This window comes from Panulirus ornatus, chromosome 5 (assembly GCF_036320965.1).
Source record: "Panulirus ornatus isolate Po-2019 chromosome 5, ASM3632096v1, whole genome shotgun sequence".
Classification (NCBI taxonomy): domain Eukaryota; kingdom Metazoa; phylum Arthropoda; class Malacostraca; order Decapoda; family Palinuridae; genus Panulirus; species Panulirus ornatus.
Window position 1 is genome coordinate 8120403 of NC_092228.1, and position 22346 is coordinate 8142748.

General features: G+C 47.2%; 2 protein-coding genes across 2 annotated transcripts; one reads left to right on the forward strand and one right to left on the reverse strand.

Moving 5' to 3' along the window:
- Positions 1-422: 422 nt before the first annotated feature.
- Positions 423-10790, forward strand: LOC139748030 (uncharacterized). The gene is made up of 2 exons (XM_071660589.1): positions 423-571; positions 9884-10790. The coding sequence occupies exons 1-2, from the start codon at positions 449-451 to the stop codon at positions 10202-10204; spliced, it is 444 nt and encodes a 147-aa protein (XP_071516690.1). The 5' UTR covers positions 423-448; the 3' UTR covers positions 10205-10790.
- Positions 10791-12168: 1378 nt separating this feature from the next.
- On the reverse strand, positions 12169-15610 carry LOC139748019 (glutathione S-transferase 1-like). The gene is made up of 4 exons (XM_071660561.1): positions 15473-15610; positions 13761-13996; positions 13417-13558; positions 12169-12783 (listed from the first exon to the last, which is right to left on the reverse strand). The coding sequence occupies exons 2-4, from the start codon at positions 13958-13960 to the stop codon at positions 12433-12435; spliced, it is 693 nt and encodes a 230-aa protein (XP_071516662.1). The 5' UTR covers positions 13961-13996; positions 15473-15610; the 3' UTR covers positions 12169-12432.
- Positions 15611-22346: the final 6736 nt, after the last annotated feature.

The window sequence follows — 22346 nt, forward strand, 5'->3', positions numbered from 1 at the left end:
AGAATATAGTGTTAATCATGCGTATGAATCTAAGTTATCGTTCTTAATGTTTACGTTTCATGTTCTGGTGTTCATAACTGATAACCAAGATTGTAGATATGGGCTTTTTTTTTTTTTTATATATGTGGACTTCTGTGTTGTGTTGTTTTTTCTATGTCATGTGGACATACATCTATTACGGCAGCGGTGCGTGTGGCAGAGCTGATATATTGCCCTACGTTCGGGGTCACCCGACCCAACACTGAACTGGCGTAGCCCAAGTGTTTGAGCGAGTGCATCAGCGGCCCTCTTGTGGCGTGAATGAGCGTCAGAGCGTGTGCGCGGGAGTGCTGCTCTCTAGCGGTGTGAATCCGAGTTACCTTTATACTGCTGCCAGTTGCTTGTCTGAGTAGTTGGGAATGGATGACGTGGTGGTGGTATGAAGTTTCTTATTGAAGACTTGCCTGTCATGGGTCAGAACGTGTCCTGCAGCAATACTGTGTACGTCTGTGTAAATACGCCTCCCAAATCTGTGTTTCCTGTATCCGTCAGCCTTTATACGACCTTGGAACCAATCCATCCCGCGAGCCATGTGAGTTCTGTCGTGTTAATTCCTGTCATTAACTGTTTATCTTGCACGGGGAGGCAATTCTACAACTCGTGGGGCCCCATATGTGAACGTACGTGTGTGTGTGTGTGTGTGTTCCTTACGTCAGCGAGGCAGCGTTAGGGACAGACGAAGAATAGGCCTCATTTGGTCACATCCATTCTCAAGCCGTCATGTATGATGTGCTGAAACCAGAGCTCTCTATCCACAATCAGGCCCCCCACAGACATTTCCATGGTTTTCCCCCGACGTTTCATATGATCTATTTCAGCCTACTGACAGTTCGTCGCCCCCTGTATACCACATCGCTCCCATTCTCTCTCCCGTACACTCTTTTTACTCTCCTTGTTCAGACCTCGAGAACTCGATATTTTTAAACTCCATCCTTATATCTCTAATTTGGTCTCCCTTTTCTCCTTGTCTCCTTCACTTTTGACACGCATATCCTCTGTCAACTTATCCCCACTCGTCCTCTCCGTATGTCCAAACCATTTCAGTACACCCTCTTCAGCTCTATCAACACTCCTTATTACCACACCTCTCTCTTATCCGGTCATTACTCACGTGATCAGCCTTCCTGGCATCAAGTCTTCAAACATTCCATTTCTAACACATCCCTCCTTTCCCCCTGCCTTGTATCCACACAACATCGTTGGAACTTCTCTGCTAAATGACTTCCAGTTTTTTTCTCCATCTAAGCTCCCACTTTAACAAACCTGTCTCTCTTTCTCCATTGCTAAACCCAATAACCTTGCTTTTGTTCACATTTTCTCTCGACTTTCTCCTTTCACACACACACACACACACACACACACACACACACACACAGCCAAACTTAAGACACCCACCAGCTTCTGCAGTTTCTCACTCGAATCTGTCACCAGCTGTGTGTCATCAGCAAATAACAGACTCTCTTCCCTGTCACCCCCCACCGGCCCTATAGAGAGCAAGCCTCTCCGAGACGCTTACATTCACCTCCCTCACGCATCCCATCCATAAAAAATGACATACTAGTAATAATATTTATCATTAGTATTATTTCTATCGTTATTATGATTATCATTATTACATTAATCATAATTACTATACCGTGCCACTGGGCATGATTCTCAGGGTATTATAAGTGACAACAGTCATTGTAGAATTGATCCCTTATTTTGTTGGTCTTCCCCTAAGCTTCTGTTGCTCTAGATCAACATATTCCAAGGATACTTCATAGTCTAATATTAGGCTCATAGTGGGCCTAGCCTTGCATCCGTGCCATACGGGCAGATCGTGTTATAAATACGATTCTCCACGTCCCTAGGATAGTTCTGAGTCATCAGGCTCACAGGGAGGCCTAGCCTTACATCCGTGCCATACAGGCGTAATCCCACTTCCGTGCCATCTGCTGGCCGTGTCATAAAGGGGGCTCTGCCATTCCTGCTTCCGTGTCATAAGGGGGCTCTGCCAGTCCCGCTTCCGTGTCATAATGGGGCTCTGCCAGTCCCGCTTCCGTGCCATCTGCTGGCCGTGTCATAAAGGGGGCTCTGCCAGTCCCGCTTCCGTGTCATAATGGAGCTCTGCCAGTCCCGCTTCCGTGTCATAATGGAGCTCTGCCAGTCCCGCTTCAGTGCCATCTGCTGGCCGTGTTATAGGGGAGCTGCTAGTCCCGCTTCCGTGCCATCTGCTGATGCCTACTCCTCCAGCAGGTGAGCTGGCAGCAGGAGCAGGAAGAGGCTCGCCATGGGACCACTCATTACCCAACGCTCTTCATTTTGAAAGCAAAAGCGGACAAAAACATGTCTAGCCTTTGGAGAGAAGTTCACCTTCTCTCTCTCTCTCTCTCTCTCTCTCTCTCTCTCTCTCTCTCTCTCTCTCTCTCTCTCTCTCCCGCCATGACTTGCGCGTTGGTTCTTTCTACTGATTATACCCCAGCGGAGCAGAATGTACGTTATCCCCGCGCTGCCTCTGTTACCGTATTAGATAAGATAACTGGAAGAATATGAAATGGTGATATGCAAGAGGCCTAGGGGCTCGGTGCGTTGCCAACATCGGAGTAATGCGAGTTAGAAAGTTGCTCTTGAGGAATGGATGAAGGCAGCAAGTATGAATCGGTGCGTGTGTATATATGTATATGTCTGCGTTTGTATATATGTATACGTTGAAATGGGTAGGTATGTATATGTGTGTATGTGGGCGTTTATGTATATACATTTGTATGTGGGTGGGTTGGCTAATTGTTTCGTCTGTATCCTTACGCTACCTCGCTAACGTGGGGAACGGCGATAAAGTATATTATATATATATATATATATATATATATATATATATATATATATATATATATATATATATATATATATATATATATTCCTGGGGATAGGGGAGAAAGAATACTTCCCACGTATTCCCTGCGTGTCGTAAAAGGCGACTAAAAGGAGAGGGACCGGGGGGCTGGATATTCCCTCTAAGGCTCAGTCCTCTATTCTTCACGCTACCTCGCTAGTGCGGGAAATAGCGAATATGTATGAAAAAAAAAAAAAAGAATGTATATATTAGCTTTCGAATGTCATATTGAATAATGTACCAAAATGTCAGAAGTTTGATGTTATTTTGATCAGATTATTGGAGTCTGGCGTGATGGGCTAATACGATCGTCTGGTGAATATTACCTCCCTCCCCCCACGCTGGGGTGGGAATGGGGGAGGAAACCCACCCCCATCACCATGACGTCATGTGGCGGTGGACTTGATGTCATTAGACACTTTGACCTTGACCCTAGACCTTGACCCTTACGCGCGAACAATGGGAAGAGCGTCTGCCGTCGTTGTGGCTTGACGAAGCTCATCCTCAGCACCCGACCTCACCGTAATTACCTACCGGTAATTAGTCGCTTGTGATTACATGATAGTCGCCTGTAATTACATGATAGTCGCTTGTAATTACATGATAGTCGCTTGTGATTACATGATAGTCGCCTGTGATTACATGATAGTCGCTTGTGATTACATGATAGGCGCTTGTAATTACATGATAGTCGCTTGTAATTACATGATAGTCGCCTGTAATTACATGATAGTCGCCTGTAATTACATGATAGTCGCTTGTAATTACATGATAGTCGCTTGTAATTACATGATAGGCGCTTGTGATTACATGATAGTCGCTTGTAATTACATGATAGCCGCCTGTAATTACATGATAGTCGCTTGTAATTACATGATAGTCGCTTGTAATTACATGACGTTTGTACACTGTACGAAGAGAGGGGGGGTCTGAGACTCATGCCCCCCCCCCCTTTATTTTTTGAATGATGTATTCGTTTTATTTTTTGAAAAGGTCATTATGACCCCAGATGAGGTAGTGTAGGGGGGGAAGATATCATTGACGGGGTGGGGATGTGGGTGGTGGCTCCTCCCTGTGTCATACTCTCTCACAGAGGCTGTTTAATGTCAGTCCACTGCCCATCTTCTCCTGTGTGTGTGTGTGGGGGGGTGGAGTCGACGGGTTCGTCACCCATCATCGCGCGGGGGGGTCGGTCGTGGGTCTTTCTTCCCCCTCCCCCCTCTTCAACTTTTTCCTCCCTCCCCCTCTTCAACTTTTTCCTCCCTCCCCCCCTTAATCAACTTCATGCTCCTCTAGCCACAACGGAGGATGACCAGCGGTGACTTTCTTTTTTGGAATACCTTTTTTTTTTACTTTCTTTCTTTTCAGACGTTCATGAGTACAAATTATCATCGTTTCTCACATCTGTATCACAAGTGTAATATATTCAGACACTTGCACGCGAGGGGTATGTGTGTGTGTTGTGTGTGTGTGTGTGTCTGTGTGTCTGTGTGTGTGTGTGCGACTGTGTGCGTGTGTCTGTGTGTGTGTGCGACTGTGTGCGTGTGCGTGTGTGTGTGTGTCTACACCACAGCTCTGCTCCCCCACCAGCCGCAGGACCAGATTGTCCGCGCCAAGTCCTCTGGCGTCGTGGATGGAGGAGACGACACGTCTTTGTGTCCTGGAGTGAGAGGAGGGGTCCAGACGGGTGCTATGGGTACCTGGGGACCCAGCAGGTTGCTGTGGGGAGCTAGGGAACCCAGCAGGTTGCTGTGGGGAGCTAGGGACCCAGCAGGTTGCTGTGGGGAGCTAGGGACCCAGCAGGTTGTATAGGTATCTGGGGATCCAGCAGGTTGCTGTAGGAAGCTGGGGACCCAGCAGGTTGCTGTGGGGAGTTAGGGAACCCAGCAGGTTGCTGTGGGGAGCTAGGGAACCCAGCAGGTTGCTGTGAGGAGCTAGGGAACCCAGCAGGTTGCTGTGGGGAGCTAGGGAACCCAGCAGGTTGCTGTGGGGAGCTAGGGAACCCAGCAGGTTGCTGTGGGGAGCTAGGGAACCCAGCAGGTTGCTGTGGGGAGCTAGGGAACCCAGCAGGTTGCTGTGGGGAGCTAGGGAACCCAGCAGGTTGCTGTGGGGAGCTAGGGAACCCAGCAGGTTGCTGTGGGGAGCTAGGGAACCCAGCAGGTTGCTGTGGGGAGCTAGGGAACCCAGCAGGTTGCTGTGGGGAGCTAGGGAACCCAGCAGGTTGCTGTGGGGAGCTAGGGAACCCAGCAGGTTGCTGTGGGGAGCTAGGGAACCCAGCAGGTTGCTGTGGGGAGCTAGGGAACCCAGCAGGTTGTTGTAGGAAGCTGGGGACCCAGCAGGTTGCTGTGGGGAGCTGGGGACCCAGCAAGTTGCTGTAGGAAGCTGGGGACCCGGCAGGTTGCTGTGGAGAGCTGGGGACCCAGCAGGTTTGCTGTGGGGAGCTGGGGACCCAGCAGGTTGCTGTGGGAAGCTGGGAACCCAGCAGGTTGCTGTGGGAAGCTGGGAACCCAGCAGGTTGCTGTGGGAAGCTGGGGACCCAGCAGGTTGCTGTGGGGAGCTGGGGACCCAGCAGGTTGCTGTGGGGAGCTGGGGACCCAGCAGGTTGCTGTGGGGAGCTGGGGACCCAGCAGGTTGCTATGGGTATCTGGGGACCCAGCAGGTTTGCTGTGGGGAGCTAGGGAACCCAGCAGGTTTGCTGTGGGGAGCTAGGGAACCCAGCAGGTTTGCTGTGGGGAGCTAGGCAACCCAGCAGGTTTGCTGTGGGGAACTAGGGAACCCAGCAGGTTGCTGTGGGGAACTAGGGAACCCAGCAGGTTGCTGTGGGGAACTAGGGAACCCAGCAGGTTGCTGTGGGGAGCTAGGGAACCCAGCAGGTTGCTGTGGGGAGCTAGGGAACCCAGCAGGTTGCTGTGGGGAGCTAGGGAACCCAGCAGGTTTGCTGTGGGAAGCTAGGGAACCCAGCAGATTTGCTGTGGGGAGCTAGGGAACCCAGCAGGTTGCTGTGGGGAGCTAGGGAACCCAGCAGGTTTGCTGTGGGGAGCTAGGGAACCCAGCAGGTTTGCTGTGGGGAGCTAGGGAACCCAGCAGGTTTGCTGTGGGGAGCTAGGGAACCCAGCAGGTTTGCTGTGGGAAGCTAGGGAACCCAGCAGGTTGCTGTAGGGAGCTAGGGAACCCAGCAGGTTTGCTGTGGGGAGCTAGGGAACCCAGCAGGTTGCTGTGGGGAGCTGGGGACCCAGCAGGTTGCTGTGGGGAGCTAGGGAACCCAGCAGGTTGCTGTGGGGAGCTGGGGACCCAACAGGTTGCTGTGGGGAGCTAGGGAACCCAGCAGGTTTGCTGTGGGGAGCTAGGGAACCCAGCAGGTTTGCTGTGGGGAGCTAGGGAACCCAGCAGGTTGCTGTGGGGAGCTGGGGACCCAGCAGGTTGCTGTGTGGAGCTAGGCAACCCAGCAGGTTTGCTGTGGGGAGCATCAGACGTTCGTCCTCCACACTGCACCGAGTGAAAGGTGCTTCTCTCGAGATCAAATGCAAAATGTTTTATGCGATTTTTTTCCACCCTTAATTTCACATCTCACACTTTCTATTTCGTACGCCCCACATACGTTGGACGTCGATCACTGTGTTGCGCTCCTGGCTTTGTTTGGCTCTTGAGTCGACCGACGTGAGAAAGTCGACTCGGAAATTAGTATGTGCTCTCGGTAAAGCCGAGCCAATTTGACCAGTTTTCCCGCCCAGCCTCCCCGCGTCACCAGTTCTTCTGCTCTGCCCCCACACACACACACACACACCCTCCCGCGCGCCCGCTTCATAAAATGATGTTGGCTGATACATTCCCACCGGAAGCTTCGGTGAAAGAAGTGGTGGCGTGGGTGACCGCTACGTTGACCCTACGTGGGGCATAAGTGTCATTTTCAACCCTAAGTGTGTGTGTGTTGTGTGTGTGTGTGTGTGTGTGTGTGTGTGTGTAGGGGTAAGGGTGATAGGGGGAAGAAAGTTCGTCTTGTGGCCCGACACTCGTACGAAATTTTGACCGTGATGTGACGTGACGGTGACGTGATGTGACGTGACGGTGACGTGATGTGACGTGACGGTGACGTGATGTGACGTCATGACAACTCGGGAGGGAACGGAAGGGTCATGGCTGGGTTATGCCCGGCGCGACCAGGACTCGTTCCTGTACTCGTGTTGAGAGGGAGTTTTTTTTCCGAGAGAGAGAGAGAGAGAGAGAGAGAGAGAGAATGTTTTAATGTCGCTACCGATACTAGGAAGCATCGGTTCCTTTCCCTATCCTGCTGCCTGAGCGAAAAACTGGATCAGATTTCTCCTGGGCTGAGACGCGAGGGGCCGCCCCACCTCCTTGTCTTCTCAACGACGGACCAGTGGCCCGCGTACTTGCTGGACCACTGACGGGTCTTGTCCGTCCTCTGGAGAATCGATGTAAGGTCTGTCTGGAGGGGTTGGACCACAGGACCCTACGAGGAGGAAGAGGAGCCAGTGAATCTCTACAGAAGTGTGATCGAAAATAATTCATGTGTGTGGCTGACGTGCACTGTTCCCACTTCCACGTACTTTTGGCGACACTTGTGAGCATTTGTATGGTGGCTACAGAGGTCAGCCTTGTTGTTATCCCGTACACACACACCACTGCACTCAGAGGTACACACACAACTATACGTACACAAGTATACACCCAAAGGTACACACAACTATGCGTACGCAAGTATAGACATATAAGTGGACACAAAAATTGTATTCAATCCTGGTTACCCTTTTCTATGAGCTTTGCTGCATTTCAAAGCTGAGTCACACTCAGTAGCAGAGACAAGACGTACTCCTTTGGACCGAAGACTTTCCTTGTGAGATTGTGCTTTTTCGTCAAGAGATGATGGTACAGACTCGTGATTGTGTGTGTGTGTGTGTGTGTGTGTGTGTGTGTGTGTGCGTGTAGATACGTGATCAAAGCATTTGCTGGTAACCACGAGGAAAGATGAAACACGAGAAGTCCCGAGTGCTTTCTCGTATTACATCTTCAGGAGAAAGTATAAGGATGAAGGCAAAAATTCTCTGTGCAATATATATACGTTACGCGGAAATAGGAAAAACGTGGAATTTCGTGGCACATTCTGGCCATCTCTGTTTTGCGAAGTGGACAACAGGACGAGTGCCTTCCTGACGTGGAGATCGCCACGTAGCGACCTTGCCAAGTCACGGTGACCACTGTAGGATCAGAAGAGGTGTTGCTTCCACTACGTCTGACCACAGGCAGAGAAGAAGGAGACTGTGATCTCTCGAGACGACCAAGAGTTATGGTCAATTCTAGGAAATTCTCGATGCTGGGGCGTCAGCAACAGACAAGAGGGGAGAAGCAGGTCGGCCCAGAGCATTTCGGTCAGTATGGATCACATGTTTCATGTTATGATTCTTTTTTCGTCTAATGTATGACACGAGGTGAGGCTTTCGGCCGTAAGACCCAATTTTCTAGTTTCTTTCTTTTTTTTTTTGTTGGGGTGTTTGGGTGGCTGACGTATTCGCCAGCCAGACTCCATCTGTAGACTACCTCGGGCATCTGGTGTCAGCATAACCGCGGACATTAAACATTAATCGTCTTTGTGAAGCAATTTTTTTTTTTTTTGAGCTCGTGTATCACACGACTGATTACGCGAACGAAGTAGATAATGATGACGTAAGCGAGACAAGTCTATCATTACCTATTTCGGGGGTGATGTAGACTGGGGAGAACCTGCTCCCCACCATCCATGATGGTGGTTGGGTAGGGCAGGCCTCAGGTATGGGGGTGATGTCCTGCGACAGCTACATGAGCACCTCCTCCTCCTCCTCCTCCTCCTCCTCCTACGTGCGTGGGTCTCCTCCCCCGCAGCACCTGTCCCTCACGCCACAGAGGGGAAACACACCACAAGAAACTGGAGCTGGAACTTCTGGTGTTGCTGCAAGCTCCTACCACCACCATCACCACCACCACCACCTCTTTCCTTCGTCCTGTCACCGACGCCCACCCGCCCCGCGGCATATATAAGTCGCGCCAGACTTAGCCTCACCACCAGTCGCCCACCAGCAGCCGCCGCTACCACCACATCCACCTACATCTCTCCAGTCATGAAGGTGACGTATATCAGGCAACCAGATGTATGCACACACTGAAGACACTCCGTCCATGAGACGAAGAACAGAATGGGTGATGTGGGATGCACGGAACGGAGAGCATAGAGGCTGTGGGACAGTGCGACACGGAACGGTAGGCACAGAGGCTGTGGGACAGTGTAACACGGAACGGTAGGCACAGAGGCTGTGGGACAGTGTGACACGGAACGGTAGGGACAGAGGGTGTGGGACAGTGTAACACGGAACGGTAGGCACAGAGGCTGTGGGACAGTGTAACACGGAACGGTAGGCACAGAGGCTGTGGGACAGTGTAACACGGAATGGTAGGCACAGAGGCTGTGGGACAGTGTAACACGGAACGGTAGGCACAGAGGCTGTGGGACAGTGATGTGCGAGGTAACCAGGGTGACACCTTGTTTAGAATGATGACGTTACCTGTGTATGCAGTGGAGGTATGGGGCACACGACGCTCCCCCTCTACCATATCCCAATCTTCTGTTCGTTATGATAATGTCATCAGAGCACACGGGCAGTGACAAAATGGCTTCGCTTTGTAGTGGATGTCTTAGAGATGTTATCGCAATATCTTATTACCAGGTTAAACTTACCCCTACACTGGTGTTATGGTACACTGAGCCTCTCCTCTGGTACCTCTGTGGTACACTGAGCCTCTCCTCTGATACCTCTGTGGTACACTGAGCCTCTCCTCTGGTACCTCTGTGGTACACTAAGCCTGTCACCTGGTACCTGTGCGGTACACTGAGCCTGTCCTCTGGTACCTGTGCGGCACACTGAGCCTCTCCTCTTGGTACCTGTGTGGTACACCCGCTGACACAATCTCCTCACCCCGCAGGTCATGCTCGTCCTCCTCCTGGTGGCAGGCTCTGCAGTCACCGACGCGGCTCCGCAGTACTACAGTTACATAGACCCGACGTCCTACACCTTCGGCTACACCGTGGACGCTGTGGACGCCAACCAGCAGCCCCTTCAGTTCGGCCACAACGAGGGTCGGGAGGGTGAGGTGACGACGGGCAAGTACTACGTCCTCCTGTCAGACTCGAGAGTCATGACAGTCGACTATTACGTCGACGACACGGGCTTCCACCCCACCTACACCTTCCAGGGGGAGGCTGTCTACCCTAGCGAGTACAGCGCCCCTCAGTACGGCAAGTAGAGGGTGACCTTGTAGACCCCAAGTAGACATCCCGACGACGACTCCATCAAGGGTACGAAGGTAAACATTCCTCGGTCAGGACTGGGATCATCTGAGGTGGGGGTTATGTCTCCGTTGGGCAGTCTTCACACCCGAGATGGATCACTCTGCAAGACTTCAGCGGTGAGACAGTCTCACCTTCAGGGAGTCGCATCAACCGGACCAATTTAGATGAACTGGGCTGTTCGACACGCGCGCCGAACCACCCAGATTTCGTTGACGGAAGTTTGAATCATCGAATACCTTTTTAGATAGATTTATTTTTTTAGTTATATGTCATAGCTAAGCTGGAGGAGCCGTCTTCATCCTGGCTGGCCAGCTCCCGCCTCCTCACCCGCCACTTTGTACTCCGACACTGTCGAGTATATACATCACTCTCTCCACTCGCCATGTTCTCGTCCTTACTCACGCCTCGCACAGCCACTCGTTATTTGTTGACACTTTAGCCATCATATGTTGTTGTTTTTGTACTTGTTTTGTCTCTATATATATTGACATGAAAGTTTATTGATATTTTTCTAAATGAAATTTTCTCTCGTGTGAAGAACTTTAAATTCATCCTCAGCTTGGGTCCTTATACTGTTCTGTTGTTACTCTACCCACCACGTAGACAAACCAGTATATTTCAATCGTTGGTTTACGTATGATCCTTTTACTGAGCCACAGAATGCTGCATTTTTAGAATACGTTCACATGTGAGGAACGTATCATGTACTGCACAGGGCGCTAAAGCTCCCGGCAGCACCTCAGGCAGTCAACACAGGAGGTTAATTTCCCTTTCTGGGCAAGATGGTCGAACTGGCCGGTGGTGACGACCTTACCTCGGTCATATTACAGTATTTACTTGGGTAATAGTTTATGATAGAGACGTGCCTTGTGCACGTCAGAGGAACCTTAGTATACATAGAACAGTGGAGGTCTTCCCTGCGCTAGACATCTCCACCTGCGTCTAACACGCAAGACCGTACGCCTACAACGTTCCTACATAACACCCCGCACCCTCTACCACACGCCATCTACAACACCCCGCACCCTCTGCCACACGCCATCTACAACACCCCGCACCCTCTACCACACGCCATCTACAACACCCCGCACCCTCTACCACACGCCATCTACAACACCCCGCACCCTCTACCAAACACCATCTACAACATCCCACACCCTCTACCACACGCCATCTACAACACCCCGCACCCTCTACCAAACACCATCTACAACATCCCACACCATCTACAGCACCCTAAAAAGCCAACCACGCCTCACAGTGCTTAGCAGTACTGCCCTATCTGCCCGGCTTATCTCCCTCCTCCAATCATAATAGAGATAAACAAGCCACTATGAGGACCTACCTCCCACCCAGTGCCGTCTGTACAGGAACATACCACAGCCACAGAACGCATTTTGCTTCGACAGTGTCCTCGCTACAGTTGGCTTGTGCTGTTAGCTCCCTGGGATTAGAGATGATCCCATGGAGGAGTGCGGGAGTGAGTGAGAGACAGGAGGGAGGAGGTGAGGCCGGTTATGTGCAGCGACTGAGTCAGGAAGAGCCACCGATGATGCAGCGAGAGAGCGCTTGCACGGGGGCTGAGGGGAGGGTGGGAGGGATTGTTCCTCTGCACTGCCGACCCCACACAGCAGCTCCTGTAGAGGTGGATGAGCGTGTGTAGAAAGGTTAGGTGATGTGGTGGCCTGAGCACAGACTTTCCTGCCTCGCTACTCGCCAGCCGCTCGGACACACACACACACACGTTTACCTCTGTGCACACCTGTGTAGCTTGGAAAGTGTGTGTGTGTGTGTGTGTGTGTATGAGGAGAGGATGTGGATTATGAGTTTCGTCTCAAATATCACGAGTCAGACTTTATGAGAACATTTGGGACAGTGAGCAACGTGTGAGCCGAGCTGGTTATTTAGACACAGTGGGTCCAGGTAAACAAACTTTTATTAATGTGTACATTGTGAAACACTTGATTAGTGTGTCTGTCATGACGGTATTTGTAGGAATGCGAAAATTCTTACCTATTGAGATGTACATCTGTAATGGGTGGTGGGAAGGGACCTGGCCTTGGGAACTGGACCTGGCCTGAGGGACATGACCTGACATGGGAGACCAGCCTTGGCTCAGGTGGGAGAAGCTGGCTTGGGGGGGACGAGACTGGTAGATGGACGGGCACTCTGGGGCACCTGGTTATTGTCCAGCCTCCCCCGCGTCTGGGGTCTCCGTGTGTTGCCCCGGCTCCAGCTTGGACTTCAGGAACTCCCCAAAGGCCTTGGCGCCGTCGCCGTTGGCATCGGCGTAATCGGGCATGGAGGTCTTGCATCGCTGGAGCCAGCGTGAGAGACGCTTGTATTGACTCAGGTCCAGGCCTGCCGCCTCCATGGTGGACACTGTGGCCACAAGACAGATGTCTGCCACGGTGATCTTGTTCCCGGCAACGAAGGTGTAGTCCATCAGGTACTGATTGAGCCAAGCCAAGGCCTCCTGCACCCTCTCCAGCTTTTCCGGGTCGACTGCCTGGCCCTTGAAGGCCACAGTGTACTGCGACAGCGAGAAAAGAGCCGATTTATTACCCTGACCTGACCTGACCTGACTTGACACACTCATCCCTCTCCCCCCTCCCTGAGGTATACGAAGTTTGATATGATTTTGAGAGATGATTTGGAAGACTACAGAGACTGTGACACAACACTGCTTCAGACAACCCATGACAACCTGCTGCACAGTCCCTTGGTGTCGCCTAACTGTGTGCCTCCCTGTAACGCACCTCAACCCTCTGCCTTCCCTCATCGTTCTCCGCCATGCCCTTACATTCACTAGGTATTTATTCCCGTCTGATAAATCTGACCCAGGGTTCCTCGGTTGGTCCCAGTCGAGCCAACACCCGGGACATTACGTTGCTCCTCCTCAGTCAACTACAGACTGACGGAACATTGTCCACACATCCTGTGATTCTTCACTCTGGCCATCCTGCCGTCTGATTCTGGTCATCTTTGACAAAGTTTAACAAGACAGACAACCTCCTAACATCTCTAGGTCGAGCCATGGTACACTTACCACTTCAAATCCGACAGAGTAAACCAACCACACACGTTATCATCACATTTCAAAGCGAGTATAACCTTCACGTACCATCTACTCTGCCTATCTTAGGTAATAACCAGGTCCACATACCGCATACTCCATCCACCGGTGGTAGAGGGTGCCCATGTCGAAGTAGAGCCTGGCGTCCACCATACACCGAGCTCTGGGGTTATTGGGGTACAGGGAGTCGTCCTTGCCGTACTGGGAGGCCAGGTAGGTGCAGATGGCACGACTGTAACGAGAGAGACTTGGTTACTCATATTTCTTTAGCGCGGAAACGTACGGAAAGCTTCCCTTCTTGTTAGTCCCTGATCTACTGGTTTACCTCATGATTTGTGAGTAGTAAGCAAAGAGGCTACGAGGTGTCCCTGTTTGCCTCGCCATTTGTAAGCCCTTTTGTTCGACACCCTAGCCACGGTCTGGATCACACCTACCTCTCCCAGAGTTTGATGGTGCCGTCTACCAAGGTGGGTATCGTGTGCTGGGGGTTGATGGCTTGGAATTCGGGCTTCAGATGCTCCCCGTTCATTATGTCCACGTCCTTCACGACCAGGTTGAGGCCCAGAGCCCGGGCGGTCAGCATGACGGCCCGGCAGGGAGGCGACATCGAATGGTAATATAAAGTGATGGACATCTTTGTTCGGGGCTTCACCAGCGACCAGGACGTTCTCTTAGGAAAGGACAAGACGCGTTAGACATTCTTTTAGCCCTCTTGAAACACAAAAGTTATGACCCTTGCGTATGATGCCTCGACCTCTCTGACCTGACCCTTAAGGTGGTCGTGCCACCGTACTTTACAGTCGTACCATCGTCTTCGAGGTTTACTAGGTCGTACTTAAAGGTTAATGTAACTAGCGCTCTAGGGGATGTGGGTGTACAGTGAGTGTGTTTGTGGTCTAAGAATGATCGCGAACACATAATGAAAATGAGATATTTGGCTTGTTTTCTGCTCGTATTTTGGTAACTCTTAGAATGAGACGTTTGTAGAATGTGTGTGTAAAGCAAACAGGTCACCTCTATGTGCACTAGGATTCGAACCCAAGTCAAACACTGGGCGATCTGGGAGCATATTCACTCGATCGTCCAGTAGTTGGCCGGGTCCCGAATCCTGGTATCTTATGCCCCAGCCACGCCACTCTACTACCCCTCCCCCACAAGCTCCCCCTCGCCCTCCCTCGCTAGGGAGTCGACCAGTTAGAGTAATCAGATAACGTCAACGGTGATGGGGAAGTAAAGTAGTCTTATCGCCCGGTGAAGATACTATGGGGTTCCTGCAGAGGTGACGAACGCCAGTGTACGTGGGGTTGTAGGAGGCAGGACCTCTCCCTCACTTCTCCTCTCTCCCCGAGTCTCCCACCTACACCCACTCATGGTCAGCCTCTCCACATAGTAGCTGCAGTGGTTGTAGCACAGGTGGGAGCGTAGACAAGGGAGCTAAACAAACCTACATTCGTATTCACGCAGAGATACAGTGAGGTCTCTCTCTCTCTCTCTCTCTCTCTCTCTCTCTCTCTCTCTCTCTCTCTCTCTCCTCCTGAGAGAGCAATCGGTGAGCCGTATGGTTGGTAACTGGTCGTGAAAGACGTGACCCCGACGGTGCTGTTCTTGAAGACGATGATACACCCTGGCCTATGACCTGGTCCTCAGGGGTCATGTCAAAGATTTACCTCAACGACGGGAAAAGGGATAGGCTAGCCAAGGGAGGAAGGCGGGGGGGGGGGGGGTTCGGTAAGGTAGAAGACCATCGTGAGAGTTTGAAGTGCTCTGGAATGTTTCATGTGGCCAGGACTCCACGAGATGATCCTAAGGGTTCCTTGAGGGGTTTGGGGCGTCGGTGGTGGACACTGTCATCTGCCGTAGGATGCGCCAGTCATGCTGACTTGTCTCCATGACTGCCATCCGCTACACGGGCCGCATCACAGACTCGGCCAGACAGGTCCCCCCACGTCACTTTGAATACCCCTCACGTAACCTTAAGCAGACCTGTGGCTTCCCGGACAATACCGGGGGTTCGACACACACCCCAGTCACATCCCTCGTCACGTCACGTTCCACAGATGGAGAGAGAGAAAGTGTGTGTGTGTGTGTCGTTTATAGCCTAGTTGTGTTCTCGGGTATGTTGTGACACAGAAAGAACAGAACTTACCTCTGTGGAGGTCGACTCTTCACTCCACAGATACGGGAGAGATTACCACCCTTCCTCTTCACCCCACCACATCCCCCCCCCACTCAGTAGACGGTGACCTGCCACACACCGCCACCTGTACGACCCCCCTTCATAACCTTCTCTCTTGCGAGGGCCTGACCGCCACCTCCCTGACCACACGCCAACAGGGCCCTTCGCCACTATCTACCTGACCAAGTCCTGACAATCTAGCTTCTAAAGCGTTGCTATGGAAACATTACGTGTATAGTGTGTTTCATTATTAACTCGTTTTTCGTGTAAAGATTCGCCAAGATTAAGCTTGGCGTGATCTCTGCTCAGTAACAGACGGTTCACGGGTGTACCATTCCTGGCACGGGTCGGGTAGGTGTGCTCAGAGTGCCATTACTGGCACAGGGCGGACCGTGTGTAACTGTGATGGTGCAGTGGGCTATCATGTGTGTGTGTGTGTTGTATAATATGTGATGAATTGCATCCCAAATAAATTTAATTTCAGTATATATATATATATACCTTGAATGCTTCCATGTTTTTAAGAGTGACTTTCTAGGCTATTCAGCGTCGTTCCAGTTTTACCCCAAGCACCGATTACTCGTAAGAATGAATTCCCAAAGAATGTACAGGGCGGTGAATAGCCTCCTTGGAAGCTCCAGTGCTTGGCTTGTAAGCTTAAATCGTATAATCCAGTCCAATCCAAAGAATATACCACATACACCAGTGATTCCCACTATAAAGTCAAGTTACGATGAGTGATTTGGCATAATGCAAGACCCAGGGGCATGTGTCTCAGAGGTGGGAAGAACACAAGAGGAAGGAGATTGCTTCCGCTTCCCCTTCTAACTATTACTATGTGGGCGTCATCTCCAGGTCCATTTTCTTCCTCAAACTTCACCCACCAACCGAAAATCTTTGATAATTCTATAAGTATACATTCTTACTCTGTGTGAATGGGTTGAATATACTTGATGATTCATTTTTGTAGTCCAGGGAATAAGAGGGTTCGGATGACTGTATGACTATAGCAACCATCAGTATTTGGTTTACTGTATATTGCTAAACTCATGGAGGTGGACACAGTGATCCCCGTCAGTCCACTTTGATCAGTTATTTATTATCTAAAAATAGAAAAAATATGCATTAAAAATAATTTAAATTAACTTACTTGAAATAATGCTGTCACTTACAATACTTACATAAACAAGACTAAATGTAATTTACTTTTAAACAGAATTTCTTATGAACTGATATCGTCAAATATTTACAATTCAATTTCATACTCAGAGTTTGATTATTTTTGGATTAAACCAATCAATAATTCTTATGCTATACACACCATTCCCTCACGAAAGAAGACACGTACAGCTTAATTTCTATAATGGTTCCCCACGCACACACGCCCGACCTACGCCAGTAATGGCACCCTAAGCTCCCACACCCGACCAGTGCCAGTAAAAGCAACACAACCCCAGTAATTGCATACCTGAGAACAGGCAGGCTGTTGTCATTGACAAAAGGCCTGTGCCCCAAAGACTATAATTTTGGTGAATGTCTAACACTCAATCGTAAGGTTGGTTAATCTTTTCAATAAATTTTGAGGAGGGATAAGAGCGAGTAAAATACTTTTGAAAGAAGAAAAAAAGTTAGATGTGACGATAGTTACGTTCTAAAGTTGTAAACAAAGAAGGGTTATGGGTGAGTGTGTGTGTATATGTATATACCTATAGTCATTTGTCTATTCTCGACTTCATGGGGGTGGATCAGTTACACACACACACTATGCAACATCATTCAACCCATGAAGAGTGTGCTACAATGAAACAAAAGACATCCACATTTATAAATGATGCTTCTTTGTCATTTTGTACGTTAGATTCATCATGTGAGGTTCAACTTTCCTTATTTTACTGCCTCTAGTAACTCAAAATGCCTCCTTTTCATCCTAGCCCCATGATTAACATCATCTGCAGCATCCCTTATCCTATTCAGTTCTTTGATTATATCTACCTATCTCTTCTGTGGACCATTTCACTTCCGCGTAGCTTTCACATAATTATTATAGATTTTTATAACTTTTACTTGGCATTCCGGATCCATTGTTGCAAAATTGATGTAATCAACGCTTTTTATTATAGATATGTCTACTGAAAAAGAGTATTATGCCTTTTTCTTAATCACGTTTTATAATTGCTTTCACTCAGTCTTTACAAAGTTAATTATAAATGTAATAAAAAAAATTATCATTAATTTCTCTGTATTAGGTGTCTAATTGTAGATATTAGTATCTAGTGTTCATTAAGAGGAATATGGAAGGTTTGCAGCCGTTGACCCTCTTATTAAGGTACAACCGTAAAGAGATAAGAGAAAACAGTCTATTTTTACGGGTAACTTGTAAAATATGGCTAATCTATTTGCCTGTAACCCCGCTGAAGACAACGAACTATCAAATGCTTTAATATTATCAAAGCTTTTCAATTTAGTGTCTCTTATAAAAACATCAAGTTTATGCCATGAAATTCAAATATATGATAAAGGATATTCCTGGTTATGAGTGTATTATAAATCCACTGTTCTTAGGCTCAATAAGAGGCACGTAAAGGAAGTTGTTAATGCAGGTGGTTATGTTTAATTGATCCAGCTACACTATCATCAAACAAAACAAGACATATAAGGAGAGGAAAATCAGAGATTTCTTAGTCCCCGTTTGATTCCATGTGTGGTTAAACGAGGGCACGATGTAGTTTACAGAAACAGTTTACTTTGATAGTTTTCGTTACACCGCTTGGGTTTGTGTTGTTCCATTACTTAGTAAAGTGTCTCGATATTGTCTGAGGAAATGTGTCTTTTTAATCAGTCTTCGGAGAGACATGTGAGATGTCTCATTGACCAATCTACTGCTCGAAACAGAATGAAAAAAAAAAAAAAAAGCTTCGAAATACTCTATTTCAAAGTGATTCAGTGTGTTCGGACCGGTTCACGAAACTTCCGACTGAACTTAGATCGAAAGTCGGAATCAACATAGAAGTATTTGGACAGTTTTCACTGGGATCTTTCGGAGGTACGTTATCCTGGTTGTTTTGATCTGTATATTGTTTTCCGTGTTGTAAGAAATCGTGAATCATAGGAATTACGCTATGAACAGACTGTTTATGTTCAGTATATGACCAGGTGATAAACCAAAAATATAGAAATTTGCAAGGTTTTTACTCCGAAGTGTCTCTCGGACTCTCTGATCGTGTTGAAAATGGCTCATTGATGGAAGCAGACGTCTTGACTATTTAGGCAATCGCCAAACACATTCTAAATGGAATTGACATTCGTTGACAGTTCCCTGTATTATTCCATGATATATGTCGGCGATTGTGACGATCTTGTATCAGTACCCCTTTTTTTTTTTCTTCTCTTTTCTTGATTCTTTAGAAAATGTTTTGTTGAAAGCTTTTCTTTGGCAGCGCTAGGCTAGAGTGATGGTGTAAGGAATCTTTCATGTTAGTGGATTATTTCCATAGTTTAAACAGTTTAGGTTCAGTCTGTGAAGAGATTAACTGTACTAGGCCATACTAAACTTAAAACAATGAGGCTGAAGAAGTTAGATTTTTAATTTGCTTTAAATTACTCGTCAAGAAGTCCATGCTGCCATTAAGTAGGGCTGGGATAATCTTCAGCTGGTCGTATTGTATTGTGGAGGTTGATTTTTGAAGATTGGAGTCGATGATTTAAACCCGTTTAACTTTTGCTGTGGCCGTTGACATCAGATCTTCGGTGAAAGTTGGAGATAAGTCATGATTTAGGATTTAATTGGTCATAGTGAATGTGCTACTTAGTATTTTTTGAATATGTTGGAAGTCATAATCTCCCAGAGTTTATCATTTTCTAAAGTTATGATTCCAGAGATAGGTTAATGTTCCGGTTTAGCGTGATTAAGTTTTGTGTGTTATAACTAGGCTGATCAACGCTTGCGTTGACCTGTTTTAGATATTTCCTGTGTGTCTCTCCTTTCCTTGTGGGTCGAAGCACCTTCCGCTTCCTTATACAGCTTAACTATGACAAGCAAGTCTGATTTTTTACACACGTACTTCAAGAATTATATGTATTGTTTTTACATACGTATTCGCCATTTCTCACGTTAGCGAGGTAGCGTTAAGAACAGAGGACTGAGCCTTAGGAGTATCCTTACTTGGCCCCCTTTTCTCTGTTCCTTCTTTTGGAAAAATCAAAACGGAAGGGGAGGATTTCCAGCCCTGCTCCCTCTCCTTTTAGTCGCCCTCTACGACACGCAGGGAATACGTAGGAAGTATTATTTCTTCCCTATCTCCACGAATCAAAACCACAGAATGATGAAGAGAATGAAATACAGTAACTAAAGTGGAAAGATATGATGTGAATAACGAAAGTTTGGCAAGACTTGTGGGACTGGAGTTCCATTCTTCAGGAATCATTTGTGGTAAATTAGCGTTGCTTTGGTGTCATATTTACATCATTATCTATTCATAGGTTATTCATTGATGCAGTTTAGGAGTCATCATCATGGACTGATGATAATGGCTGGTCTGGCAGTAACGCCACCTTTTTTTTTTTTTTTCTTTTATTCCAGGAGAATTCTTACTCCTCTGATTACAGTAATTTTTTTTTTAAGTTCGTTATGTATGTTTACATTTATGTTTATCAGCTACGAGATCGCTTTCTATATCATGATCTTCATTACTTTTCGGTAAGATTATATATTTTTGCTTTTATATATAATTGTGTATATGGTATAGAGTATTATGAAGTGAACTTTAATGAATGGGTAGGTATTGTGCGGGGCATGTGAATTTACCATGCATGATGGTTACATGGTCTCGTTACGTAATGACATTTTCAACTTTGCAAAGCATTTAGATAAATCATATCTCGAGTTTTTTAACATCAAGCATTTAGTCATCCATCTATCATTCACTGCAAAAATATTACCAGTTGAGTGTGAATCGTTTAATAAACTATGCCATAAGAATAAATGCATAAAAGATTTTTTTGTATTTTTTTTTTTTTAGTTACTGGAAGTTGTCACTAAATATTAGAAATTGCCAAAATAGTATTTCAAGTCACACTTCACGTATTTCAAAGTATCATATAGTGTTAATGTTTTGTATTAATTTTCTTGTCTTCCAAAGTGATTATATATATATATATATATATATATATATATATATATATATATATATATATATTGGAAAGTATCACAATTTTGCGCGTGATCAAGATATTCCTATGAGTCCACGGGGAAAATGAAACACGAAACTTTTCGTGCTTCATTTTCCCCGTGGACTCATAGGAATATATATATATATATATATATATATATATATATATATATATATATATATATATATATATATATATATATATATCGCATTTTTTTACTTCAACAGAGATGCTGCCAAATGGACACGACACTTACACTGGGCTGCCTAGCACGGGTTTAGATCAGATTCTCTGTATATTTATGTATTTGTATAGAGAAAATTACTGCAAGGTTTTGTATCGTAGAGTACATGTTTGAAAAGCTGTATGGTAGTGGAGAAAGTTGTAGATGGGACCCCATTAGATTAGCTCATAACTGGTTCAATAGGTTCCCCTATGTTGAATATATTGTCATACTGTTCCAGCCACAGCAACACTAAATGTTTGTATTGTACTATTCATCAAAAAGCAACAAAGAAAAATGTTTGGGAAAGAGAAAATTGTCATTGCCTCTGTGCGTTCTCAGGGCGTCTGTATTTATGGCGTTTGATATCCATCAGCTGTGTAGCTCAGAGCAAGTCATACCCGTGATACGTCAATGAACTCTGAATAATCGTATCATTTTTACTCCGAATTCATTATATTTCACTTAAAAGTAATAGTAATAATTTTGCAAAACTAGTTTTCTTTTTTTTTTTATCCTTTTTTTAGTGATGAGAACATTTATTGTTATCAGTGAGCGTGTGTCCACTTTGTTTTAAAAGATGGGACACAGTCGCAAACATTATAATCACATTTAACATATATTGATATTAGAAATGGCGGTCCTGTCTTTTGTCTGTGTGTCCATAAACACTCCGAGGAAGTTGCTGACGCGAGAGGACTGACTTTAGTATGCAGTTGACAGTGATTCTTCCATTTTCGTGGCTAAATAGAAAATAGTGGCAACTGGGGAGACACATATTTGGGAGAATAATTTATGGTTGATCAGGAAGGTTGGGTCGGTAAAATGGTAATATGAGGAGGGAAAGTATCCGGTGTGTATGGTTGAAACTGAACGAAGCCATTCCACCGTTCAAGGCGTGGTAACCAGGAATGGAGGGAGTGGTAGTGGTGAGGGAGGGTGCTGTCTTCATGGAGGGAATGGTAGTGATGAGGGGGAGGTGTGCGGTGGCCTTGGAGGGAAGGAGTGATGAAAATATAAATGTAAACACGTCTTACGTATTCCAGCTCCACGAAGTAATATCTCCAGATTTAATCGGTGCTGGATTTATACCTGGGAAATTAGTCTTCATCATCTTAGGCAATCTAATTTAAAACCTCCATGCATCATGTGGCCAATATCAGTCTGTCAACATTTATTACTTCACCACCTCTTATGCCACAGTCATATTCGCATGTAATGAGGGATAGTCGCTACAGGGCGGCTAGTGTGGTGTAACCTCTGGAGTACAGGTCTCTCTCTCTCTCTCTCTCTCTCTCTCTCTCTCTCTCTCTCTCTCTCTCTCTCTCTCAGGCGGATGCTGTGTGGAATGTTCTGAGTTGCTTAATCCCCAAATGAACTGAGTGATCAATTCTCCACTGGAACTGTACGTGACGCTCACCTCCAAAGCAACTAGCTTGCTGGCTACAGCAA

Bases quoted from the DNA above. Each gene is read 5' to 3' on its own strand.
- LOC139748030 (XM_071660589.1), top strand. From the start codon at position 449: ATGGGTCAGAACGTGTCCTGCAGCAATACTGTGTACGTCTGTGTAAAT. The intron at 572-9,883 runs GTGAGTTCTGTC...CTCACCCCGCAG, and splicing joins CAATCCATCCCGCGAGCCAT to GTCATGCTCGTCCTCCTCCT.
- LOC139748019 (XM_071660561.1), bottom strand. From the start codon at position 13,960: ATGTCCATCACTTTATATTACCATTCGATGTCGCCTCCCTGCCGGGCC. The intron at 13,559-13,760 runs GTAGGTGTGATC...CTCTCGTTACAG, and splicing joins ACCATCAAACTCTGGGAGAG to TCGTGCCATCTGCACCTACC. The intron at 12,784-13,416 runs GTATGTGGACCT...TCGCTGTCGCAG, and splicing joins ACCGGTGGATGGAGTATGCG to TACACTGTGGCCTTCAAGGG.